The 12,540-nt window shown below is 40.6% G+C and overlaps 1 protein-coding gene and 1 long non-coding RNA gene across 2 annotated transcripts in view; both read left to right on the top strand.

The window, feature by feature from the left end:
- LOC143301026 (uncharacterized) lies at positions 1–5,157 on the top strand. Its single transcript, XR_013057726.1, has 2 exons — positions 1–731; positions 808–5,157. It is a non-coding gene; the product is annotated as an uncharacterized LOC143301026 (long non-coding RNA).
- Positions 5,158–11,764: 6,607 nt separating this feature from the next.
- LOC143301283 (dnaJ homolog subfamily C member 5-like) overlaps positions 11,765–12,540 on the top strand; it is a 17,297-nt gene continuing 16,521 nt past the window's right edge. Inside the window, exon 1 of the mRNA XM_076615466.1 lies at positions 11,765–11,899. Coding sequence (XP_076471581.1) covers positions 11,871–11,899 — 29 coding nt within the window. The 5' untranslated portion in view covers positions 11,765–11,870. The remainder of the gene's footprint in view (positions 11,900–12,540) is intronic.

Here is a 12,540-nt window from a genome sequence, read left to right as displayed (position 1 = left end):
TATTGGTAGTTTGGACAAGGATAAAAAACCCTGTGTTGCTTGAAGAGGAGGTGGGAGTGTTTGATATTGGTAGTATTGGACAAGGATAAAAACCCGTGTCGCTTGAAGAGAAGGATGTGAGTGTTTGATACTGGCAGATTGGACAAGGATAAAAACCCCTGTGTTGCTTGAAGAGGAGGGAGGGAGTGTTTGATATTGGTAGTTTGGACAAGGATAAAAACTCTTTTGTTGCTTGAAGAGGAAGGTGGGAGTGTTTGATATTGGTAGTTTTGGACAAGGATAAAAACCCCTGTGTTGCTTGAAGGGGGGTGGGGGTGGGAGGGAGTGTTTGATATTGGTAGTTTTGGACAAGGATAAAAACTATTTTGTCGCTTGAAGAGGAAGGTGGGAGTGTTTGATATTGGTAGTTTTGGACAAGGATAAAAACTATTTTGTCGCTTGAAGAGGAAGGTGGGAGTGTTTGATATTGGTAGTTTGGACAAGGATAAAAACTCTTTTGTTGCTTGAAGAGGAAGGTGGGAGTGTTTGATATTGGTAGTTTGGACAAGGATAAAAACCCCTGTGTTGCTTGAAGAGGAGGGAGGGAGTGTTTGATATTGGTAGTTTGGACAAGGATAAAAACCCCTGTGTTGCTTGAAGAGGAAGGTGGGAGTGTTTGATATTGGTAGTTTGGACAAGGATAAAAACCCCTGTGTTGCTTGAAGAGGAGGTGGGAGTGTTTGATATTGGTAGTTTTGGACAAAGATAAAAACCCCTGTGTTGCTTGAAGAGGGGGTGTGGGTGGGAGGGAGTGTTTGATATTGGTAGTTTTGGACAAGGATAAAAACTCTTTTGTCGCTTGAAGAGGAAGGTGGGAGTGTTTTATATTGGTAGTTTGGGCAAGGATAAAAACTCTTGTGTCGCTTGAAGAGGGGGGGGGGGGGGGAGGGAGTGTTTGATATTGGTAGTTTTGGACAAGGATAAAAACTCTTTTGTCGCTTGAAGAGGAGGATGTGAGTGTTTGATATTGGTAGTTTGGACAAGGATAAAAACCCATGTGTTGCTTGAAGAGGAAGGTGGGAGTGTTTGATATTGGCAGTTTGGACAAGGATAAAAACCCGTGTCGCTTGAAGAGAAGGATGTGAGTGTTTGATATTGGTAGTTTGGACAAGGATAAAAACCCCTGTGTTGCTTGAAGAGGAGGGATGGGAGTGTTTGATATTGGTAGTTTGGACAAGGATAAAAACTCTTGTGTTGCTTGAAGAGGAAGGTGGGAGTGTTTGATATTGGCAGATTGGACAAGGATAAAAAAAACAAAAAAACTGTGTTGCTTGAAGAGAGGGGGTGGGAGTGGTGGATCTTATGTATGGCAGGTGTGTTAACAGGCATTTTAAATTATTGTTTGAGTGTGGAAGTTTGGGTAAATCGGACAACAGTTTAGTGTTTAGAGCAGATCAGATTTTTTTGTGGGATGGTTATGTTTTCCTTGCTGTTATGGACAGAAAGTGTTTGAGGTGTGTGTGTGTGTGTGTGTGTGTGTGCGTGCGTGCGTGCGTGCATGTGTGTGTGTGTGTGTGGATGTGCATATGCATGTTTGTGTGAGTGTGTGTGTTTGTGTGTCTGAGTGTGTATGAGAATTATGTCATATAAAAATAGAAAGAAGGCCACAGTGTGAGATGATGATACAGCGATAAAAGACAGTGGACTGAATCAGTTAATCATTCTGTCATTAGCTGTCTGATAAAGTAACTGGCTGGCTGAAGCATGCGACATGATGAAAATTAGGGAGTATGATAGCTGAGACATGGATGGGACTGATGGAAATTAGGGAGTATGATAGCTGAGACATGGATGGGACTGATGGAAATTAGGGAGTGTGATAGCTGAGACATGGATGGAACTGATGAAAATTAGGAAAATTAGGGAGTATGATAGCTGAGACATGAATGGGACTGATGGAAATTAGGGAGTATGATTGGTGAGACATGGATGGGACTGATGGAAATTAGGGAGAATGATTGGTGAGACATGGATGGGACTGATGGAAATTAGGGAGTATGATAGCTGAGACATGGATGGGACTGATGGAAATTAAGGAGTGTGATAGCTGAGACATGGATGGGACTGATGGAAATTAGGGAGTTTGATAGCTGAGACATGAATGGGACTGATGGAAATTAGGGAGAATGATTGGTGAGACATGGATGGGACTGATGGAAATTAGGGAGTTTGATAGCTGAGACATGGATGGGACTTGAGGGAAATGGAGTGTGATATCTGAGACATGGATGGGACTGATGGAAATTAGGGAGTATGATAGCTGAGACATGGATGGGACTGGTGGAAATTAGGGAGTGTGATAGCTGAGACATGGATGGGACTGATGGAAATTAGGGAGTATGATAGCTGAGACATGGATGGGAAAAATGTGAAGAAGAAAAACAAACAAAGCAATCAGAAAGTGAGGGATGTTAAATAGTTGTGTTTTCTTTCTGTATTTAATCATCTTGCAATATTAAAAGTGGTGCTTACAGTGTGATTGTCAGAGTTGCTGGGAAAAAAAAATGCGTATATTTGTTCATTTTAATCTCAAGCGCAAAGGCAATTTCATGTATAGCACAAAGACAAATTTGATGAGTTTCCATACGTAATAAAGTGGTTTTGCCTTGTTTTGTCATATTTTTATATTTCATGACACAGCATTTTTATGCAATGTATTGTGGATTGGACATTTTGACTGAAGTTTTGGCTGAAAGTGTGGAAGTGAAAACAAAAATTAGAAATTCTTTGTAATTTGAACAAGCACATTAGTCATACATTTCTGGCTCATAATGAGAAAACTCTAAAGAAGATGGCTTTTTTTTGTAAATAGAATCAAGATCAGTGCAGCAAAGTCATGAATTTAAAGCTTATTTAAAGTGGTTTATCGCTTCAATCAGCTGCATTAGAGGTTACTTGAGGAGATGAATTGTAAACAGAAAAATATCAGTATTGGCACTGTATCAAATCAGTTTTGTTGGTTGGTCTGGAAAGGGGATTGAATTGTTAGCAGAACCAATTTGCGATAATTTTTGGTTCACCAGGTAAGTGCACGGTTACAGGAAACAACACCACAAAAATTGAGCACATAATAATCTTGTCTTTGTGAACGTTTTTTGCAAATACCAATGATATTGAGTTGTCAAGCTCAAGTGCTTATTCACACACACCCTTCCCCCCTCCACCCACACACACAGTCAGAAATTTGATTGTCAGAATTCATGGGACCATCGCAGTCTGATTGTGATGGTTCAGTTGTTGATGTTGCTGTCATGGATGATATTTCTTGATGCACCCTGAAAATGGAGAATGGCTACCTATAAATGGTGGGGTAAAAATGGTTGTACATATAAAAGCCCAGACTTCCATACAAGTGAACATGATAGTTTCAGCCCATTAATGCAGAGGAGGAGAAGAAGAAAGAAGACTACTTGATGTGCCTTGATTTCGTGTCAGCTTAACTCTTTCCATACGAACGGCAAAAGAGACGTTAACAGTGTTTCACCCCAATTACCATCATCAAAGTATTGCAAGCGGAAGGCTTTTATACTGAAGACGTGAATGTTGACAAAGAATACCATAATTCTGATGACAGAAGCTAAAGGTTGGGTCATTCAGACACCCACTGGACATCCGAGGGGTCTGTGTAGAGGAGAAGAGAGGACTGGCCGTACTGAGTGAGTTAATTGTTTTTTTGAAATGATGATGAGGAGAAACTTGATTATGTTATGTGAGTTAGGGTCGTGTTTCCTTATTCAAAAGTGTCAGTTTGTTGGTTTTCTTCTTTTTTTTTCCTTTCTTTTTTTTTTTTTATTAATCCTTTTGTTGACTGTGCTATGCCCTATTTGATATTGTAATAATATATAATGTGCAATCAACATGTAAATGGATGTGTAATGTCAGTTTTACTGTACAGCGTGTTCTTTTTATAGAAGGATCGTGGATGCACAATGATGTATTACTGTTACTTTTTGAATTGAAAGAAAAGTCTGTAGTCTTTCATTTCTTATCCCCCTCCCTCCCAACCCCCTTCCCCCCGCACTCTCCTCTCCTGCTTCCACCTCACCTGTTTTTCTGCATTGAAATAGTTTTGTATTGGATGGTATATTGAAAGGCCAATAACATTGATGATGATGATGATAATAATGGTGGTGTGTCCATCGAGATCGATGATGACCATCGTTGTCATCCAGCTGGGGGATGGGGGGATGGTGGTGGGGGGGAGGATGCTCATGAATCTCTCTGTGAATGCGCAGATGGCTGAATAGTCCAATCTGCGCACGAAATGTTTGCTGACAGTTGGGGCAGACAAACACAGGCATATCATTGTCAGGGAGCTTGTTTGCCCATGACTTTCTGGCCTGCCTCTTCTGAACAGCTGCTGCAGTCCTGTTGGCCTCGCACAACTTGGCGCCTTTGTGCACAGCAGCGCGCCATTTGTCACGGTCCACTGCAGATTCCTCCCAGGAGTCAGGGTTGATATCAAACGCTTTAAGAGAGACTTTCAGAGTATCTCTGAAGCGCTTCTTCTGACCTCCGTGTGATCTCTTCCCTTGTTGCAGCTCGCCATAGAAGAGCCTTTTGGGCAGCCGATGGTCTGGCATGCGCGCCACGTGTCCATGATAATAATAACTTGATTTGTATAGCGCCTCATCAAATGATTTTGCTCTAAGCGCTTTGCATTACAACAGTTTCAATAAAAAAATATTCATCAAAACATGCAGGTTGGTCCATGTAAGTGAGTAAACTCACCCCCCCTCCCCCTCTTTCTCTCTCTCTCTCTCATATATACAAACATGCATGTATGCCTTCATGCACTCTACAACTACTACTACTAATGATAATAGAACAAACAAAACATGAGTCTTGGACCAGAAAAGAACTTTCAGTTTTATTGCCTTGTTTTGTTTTGTCTTGCCAAGACCTGTGATTGATTGATAATTATTCAGTATAAATAATGAATTAAATTTAAAGCGAACATGTTTTCATCATTTGTATGTTGTACTTGTTTTGTATTGATAATTGTGTTGAAGATTATATGATTGCATTTGAAGTTAATTTTTCTTCTTATTACAGTGTTGTTGACAATTGCGCGCGCGCGCACACACACACACACACACACACACACAAAGAAATACAATGAAAATGTGAGAAATGCTTGCCTGTTTTGATTTGCTTTCTGTTGTGATTTATACTGAATTGCAATACTGAAGACGTGCTGTCAAAGTGTCAGTTAAGGCGTTGGTCTTCCGATCCGGTGTTCACCAGTGACTGGGGTTTGAGGCTATATTTTGGCATAGAGTTGTGTCCTTGGGACAGGCACTTTACTCTGACTTTCCTGTTTCCATCCAGCTATGAACGAGTACCTGGCTTTGATTGAAGAAGGTTAAAATGGTAGAAGGAAAGGATTGGTTCCCGCCTTCCTATGCCGAGCCCTAGACATAGTATTTGTTTGTATTTGTATTTCTTTTTATCACAACAGATTTCTCTGTGTGAAATTCAGGCTGCTCTCCCCAGGGAGAGCGCGTCGCTACACTACAGCGCCACCCATTTTTTGTTATTTTTTCCTGCATGCAGTTTTATTTGTTTTTCCTATCGATGTGGATTTTTCTACAGAATTTTGCCAGGAACAACCCTTTTGTTGCCGTGGGTTCTTTACGTGCGCTAAGTGCATGCTGCACACGGGACCTCGGTTTATCGTCTCATCCGAATGACTAGCGTCCAGACCACCACTCAAGGTCTAGTGGAGGGGGAGAAAATATCGGCGGCTGAGCCGTGATTCGAACCAGCGCGCTCAGATTCTCTCGCTTCCTAGGCGGACGCGTTACCTCTAGGCTATCACTCCACTGGATATGATTTCACTGCCCTGATCAAGACTATGGGACCTATAACCTTAATGATACTGATGTGTACTCCTTTGCATAAGGAATGGACAATTTATTGGTGTTAATTTATTTACAGAGGTTTTTTTGTTTTTTGTTGGGTTTTTTTTTGTCTTTGCCCCCAACGCATACCTTTCATCCCTCTCAATTTTTTTTTTTTTTTAATCGTTAGAAAATGGCATTTCATAACAAAGTGGACATAATTTTAATTCATTTGCCGTCCCCAAAATATTTTGATGATAGAGAGCTTGATCATAACAGGGCAGGGAGACGTGCACCCTGTCTGATCAGTTTCAGTTTCAGTAGCTCAAGGAGGCGTCACTGCGTTCGGACAAATCCATATACGCTACACCACATTTGCCAAGCAGATGCCTGACCAGCAGGGTAACCCAACGCGCTTAGTCAGGCCTTGAGAACCTGTCTGATAATCATGTCCAACCACCACCTTCAGAACAGTAGAGGAGGAGGCAACTGCTGTCCTGACTATCTAGGCTAGAATTTGTTTGTAGTGGAGAGTGCCTTGCTCAAGTTATATATCCCCACTCTATTGGCCAAGAAGGCATTTGGACAGTTGGCGTTGAGATAGTCCCTAAAGGCCAGCAAACAGCCCCCCCAAGGCTGTAGCACACAGGGCCAACGCAATCGTGTTTGAGAGTCATAGTCCTTCACCAAAGACACAACTCGTCAACTGTAAATGACTTCCCATTGCAGTGGAGAAACCATTGATCATACAGCTCTCACTTTGCTGTTGGCCCAACTGCAAAGTTGTAGTCTTATATCAAAAGGATCGTAGAGAATTTCTTGCAATTCTTGATAAATATTTTGTTACAGAACAGGAGCAGTGTTCAAGAAAGAAAAGTCCTGCTTTGTGTGAATGGTTATTGCCCTTTAGTTACCTTCTGAACAAGAACAACAAAGAGGGGTGAGCGTAGTGGACGAGAAGAAGAAAGATTTTTTTTTTTTCAATGCCTCTATCAGTCTGCTCAAGAGAGATTGAAGTATTAAGATTCAAATTGTAGAATGCCAAAAGTTTTGTATATAATTGCTTTATTAATCATATTCACAATTTTTCAAAGTATATTTCAAAATGTTTATGTTTAATTGCATATATGATCATATGCACAAGTTTTCAAAAGTGTATTTAATAAACTGTTTTTAGTATTGGTCTTGCTCATTTACCTTTTACTTAAATTATTATCATAATTTATTTTGTGTATGCACACAAGAGTCAAAAGTATATGACATTGATAACGTTGATCCCAGTCTGTCACAATTCAGTTTTGGATGTTTGATTTGAAGGGTTATTATTATGTGAAATGAAAGCTGAAAGTTGACCAGACAGTCAATTGGAAGCTGGAATTATTTTGAATATGTATTTGTAGTACTATGCGATAAGAACTTACTTACCTGGGCATTTAAAGCTGGATGTAACTGATGTATTATATAATACTGTTCGTCAGTATCAAGCTTTTGAAGAATATGATTAGAAATTAACCAAGTGTGCCTTGATATATTGTCAAACAAGGTTTTTATGAAATGTAAAGAAAATGTTTTTGATGTGATGCAAGAGGGAGTGTATGTGTGCACACTAGTGTGTGTGTCTGTGTCTTTGTCTGTGTGTCTGTCTGTGTGTACCTGTGTGTGCAAAACATCGACATATACTGAAACATGTGCTGTATTTGACCGATACTCAGAGATTCCAGAAACCTTCCCTCTATATGTGCATCCAGTTTGAATTGTGTTTCATCACAGTCATTAGAGCTGCACTTTATAAGTAACATCGGTAGGATCTTGTCAGTTGAGAATGACCTGTTGAAAGATGTCTTCTCTCCAGTACCTTAATTTCAAGGTGTCAAAGCAGGCAGACTATACTCCACTCTAAATCTACCTTAAAACGTAATTATGTACATGACTTTCATTATATTCACGCACCCACTATCCACACTGATCCACCCACCCACATCCACACCCACACATAATCACACACTGATAGAGGCATAAAGCACATAGGTACAACATAAACAGATTACAACATAAACAACATATCATTTGTAACAAATACTGTCAATTGTACACATCCTTTCAATCTAAACAACATTTGTAATAAATACTGTCAACTATACACATCCTCTCAATCTTAACAACATTTGTAATAAATACTGTCAACTATACACATCCTCTCAATCTTAACAACATTTGTAATAAATACTGTCAACTATACACATCCTCTCAATCTCACCCTAACAATTACAGGTCTCTTTGCATTCTACTTCTGCTTCAGTGGATGAGTGTATCTGCATTGTTACAAATAACGTCAAGTATAGCCTGTCGTCTTTATCATTACAATACAAAACAAGAGAGGCAAGGCCTTCAAGACTCACTTGTGGCAAATTAAGTCCCCTAGCATTATTACAGAGTAATTTCCCTTCTTTTACTGTCTGCGCCAAAACGTTTGCAAAATAAATAAAACTTCCATGCTTAGCAAAAAAAGTTCCTGTTTGAACAAAAAAGGATATTAATGACTGCTCTTGTTGTTGTGTTAGAATATCTGATCAAAGTGCCAAGTTTAGAGAATACAAAAAATATAACAGTAAATGCTGTTTGCATATAATTAGGCTTCATTTTTTATTTTTTGTGCCCTTCCCAGAGGTGCAATATTGTTTTAAACAAGATGACTGGAAAGAACTGAATTTTTCCTATTTTTATGCCTAATTTGGTGTCAACTGACGAAGTATTTGCAGAGAAAATGACAATGTTAAAGTTTACCATGGACACACAGACACACACACACACACACACACACAACCGAACACCGGGTTAAAACATAGACTCACTTTGTTTACACAAGTGAGTCAAAAACACAGCACAACACCATACAATAAACCCAACTCATTCATAATTCAACACATAATAATGAAATGTACATTCTGAGAATACTTACCAAAAACTATGGGTTAGGTCCCATAGCTTTTTGGGGCCATTGGAACAGTGAATCCATATCCACTGTGTCTAGGACTCAGCGTAAGATGGTGGGTTCAGTCTTTACATTCCGCTGTTTTAACCTTTCCCAACTGATGTCAGGTTGTGAGGTACCCATTCACACCTGGGTAGAGTGGGCAACATTGGGGTAAAATGCCTTTCCCAAGGACATTGGGGTAAAGTGCCTTTCCTAAGGACATTGGGGTAAAGTGCCTTTCCTAAGGACATTGGGGTAAAGCGCCTTTCCCAAGGACATTGGGGTAAAGTGCCTTTCCTAAGGACATTGGGGTAAAGTGCCTTTCCTAAGGACATTGGGGGTAAAGTGCCTTTCCTAAGGACATTGGGGTAAAGCACCTTTCCCAAGGACATTGGGGTAAAGTGCCTTTCCTAAGGACATTGGGGTAAAGCGCCTTTCCCAAGGACATTGGGGTAAAGTGCCTTTCCCAAGGACATTGGGGTAAAGTGCCTTTTCCAAGGACATTGGGGGTAAAGCGCCTTTCCTAAGGACATTGGGGTAAAGTGCCTTTCCTAAGGACATTGGGGTAAAGCGCCTTTCCTAAGGACATTGGGGTAAAGTGCCTTTCCCAAGGACACAACAAAGTGGGGAAACAGGGCCTCAGACTGTCAACACTAGATCAGAAGTCCAACCTCTACGCAACACTAACATGGTGACTCATAACAATTACTATGGGTGCTTCATGTATGGAATGTTAACATAGAGAACATTTACACAGAACTGACCAGGATCACCATAAATTTATGATACTCCGATGTGCTGTACATGCCGTCCAATATTTTTTTTCCAAACTTTCTCAGTGGCATACCGCTTACACTGTTGATAATGATGACATTGTTTATAGTTTATTTCTATTGTGCCTTTCATTAAGATACAATAATGCCCCAGGCACGTCACATGAGTAGAATATTTCAGCAACAAATGAAGATAAATATCTTATTTAAAAGAAAAAAGCAAGCCAGACACTGACAATAATTATTGCTTGGGTGTGGAGAAAGACTTGACAGAATACCTCAGCTGAGGTGGAGACCACTGACTTGTAGATAGATTTGTAAGTCCACAGGTGGATACTGACACCACCTACACGTCTACACACTTTTTTTTTTTTTTTTTTTTTTTTTGCTGCCCCATCATCTGCACCATTTCAGTGGCATTACTCCCACGCCGCTCATTTAGATTCCCCCAAACACGGCCACACCCGGGTTTGTCCGTCATAGTTCCAGCGTCGGCAGTTCGCAGGGAACCATCGATGTTAGGTCGCCAGGAGGCCACACACCAGAGGAGACCCTGCACTGCTGCTGAGTCACTTCGGTGGTGTTCAGTGGTGTTCAGTGGTGTCTGTCAACATACTTAGGACACCACCTACTAAGCCCCCTACTAACGACAATGATAGTTTAGTCGCGGAGCCGGACTGACCTACACACTTTTATTTTCCTGTCCCAACAGTGATCCTCCATGAAACCTTTCATGCAAATTAACATTTGGCAGACATACACCAAAAGTAAATTTCTCTCATTTTGGATGATACAGCATTCTGTATACTGTAAATGAAAAGGAAATCAAAACTGAGCTGTTCAGACACAAGATTCTTTGCAGTTTCCTACCTATATTTCTGTGCAGAAGCTAAAAAGCTTTGGTTTTTGTCTTTAAATCTTTTTTTTTTCTGCCAATCTTTCAGTGATGTTGCTCAATGAATGTATTCATGCCATCTATCATGTATTCTGGTGGTAAGCTATGGAATGAAATTCCCAACTATCTAAAAAATAAATCTACCTTAGTGTCATTCAAAAAAGAGTACCAAACATATCTAATTATAAACAATTTTTGTATGCCATGTTTTGTTTTAGCTTCTAGTGAGAGCTTCTACACAATAACATTTTTCGTTTGCTCTCTGACAATGTGAACAGGAAAAAGAGCTCAGAAGTTTTCGTATATATTAGCCCATGTATGCATGCATGCGTAAGCTGGTGCGTATGTGTGTGTGTGTGTGTGTGTGTGTGTGTGAGTTCTATTCCATGTTATTTTTTATGTTTTGTGTTTAACTTTTGTTGTTGTTGTTGTTACTGTCTACAGTGTCCATACTGATTTTTTTTTCTTCTTCTTTTGTGCATGTGTGTGTTTGTGTGTGAGTGAGGGCATGGTGTAAAGAAGCTTTCAGCTTATCCAGTTTACCCTCAATAAAACATTTGTTCATTGTTATTTGGAGCGGCTTTGTTGGGTTCAAACCAGTCAAAGGGGGACTGTCATCTTGTGACTTTAACCACTTCACCAAGGCAGCTGCATTGTAATTTCTTTCACTTTTTTCCCTAAAGAGAAATAAATGAGTTTATCCATGAACTGATCAAAACCTGGAATATGTTAAAAAAAGGAAAAAAAAAAGAAAAAAAAGAGTGAACGAGGATTTCCTGCTGTTCTTTCTCAAGTTGCTGTTTTCTCAGATTTTAAATCTCAAGTTACCAAACAAACTACTCTGCTACCAAAATATAGTTACATTCACAAACACGCAGGCAGTTTTACCCACATCCCCTGAAATTCCCCTCTCCTGTACCTACACCAACACCCCTGCAACACACACACACACACACACATACACACACTGTGCTGAACAAATTGTGTGTGTTTGTGTGTGTGTGTTTTGTAGGGGTGTGGGTGTTCATTGGTGTGTGTGTGTGTGTGTGTGCACGCATGCGATGAGGTGGGATTGGTGATGCCCATTGACGCATCTTTATTTTGATTAGTAAAAATTGATTTTACTCAGTCTGATGGGAATCACAGACTTAAATCTCGGACGAATAAGGGGAAATAATTATGTTGGATCGTCGGCTCTGAATGAACAGTTTGTTGGCAAGAATCACCTCCCCTCACCAGGCAAAATGGCGCCGCGATAATTATGACAACAAGTCCATCTGAACATACGTCTGGAAACAAATCATTCTTGTGACAAATATCTGCATGCTGTGTAAGACTCAAGGACCATGTCGGCTTTAAGGCATCGATCATATTCGTAAGTGCTGTAACGGGTTGTATGGTGAGCGTAAGCATACAGATTTGTTCGTGCGGCTTTATTATTATTTTCCTTTTTTCCAAGCGCGTTGGGTTATTTTGCATGTCAGACATCTGCCAAGCAGATGTGGTGTAGCGTATTTGGAATTGTCTGAACGTAGTGACGCCTCCTTGAGAAAATAAAACTGAAACTATTTCCTATTTAAAAAAAAAAAAAAATTGGGGAATTGAAACCGCCGATGCTGTACAGTGTACTGTTGGGGGAACCTGCCAACTCGCTGTCGTTTCTTGTACGTGTATGTCTTTTCAGTTGACGTGTGTATGTTTCATTTCTCCGGGTTCATACTTGTATTAAATTTTAAAAGCACGTATGTGCGTGTGCGTGTGTGTGGGGGGGGGGTGGGGGGTGGGGGGGGGGGCACGGGGGGGGGGGGGAGGGAAGGGGGCGGATAGTGATGGGGGAATTGGGTAAGAGGCGTTGGGAATGGGATTATGAGTAATGGTGATAGCGAGTGCTGTTAATGTTTATTTGAGAGAGAGAGGGGGTTTGGGGGGCGGAGGGGGGCGGGGGGGGGGGGGGGCATTCACTATTATCAGTTTCACAGTGCGTTTTACTCATTACTCCTACTGTACATACATTTT

Source organism: Babylonia areolata, chromosome 27, assembly GCF_041734735.1.
Source record: "Babylonia areolata isolate BAREFJ2019XMU chromosome 27, ASM4173473v1, whole genome shotgun sequence".
Classification (NCBI taxonomy): Eukaryota; Metazoa; Mollusca; class Gastropoda; order Neogastropoda; family Buccinidae; genus Babylonia; species Babylonia areolata.
Note: the sequence above shows the minus strand (reverse complement) of the source record. Positions and strands in the feature narration are given on the sequence as shown.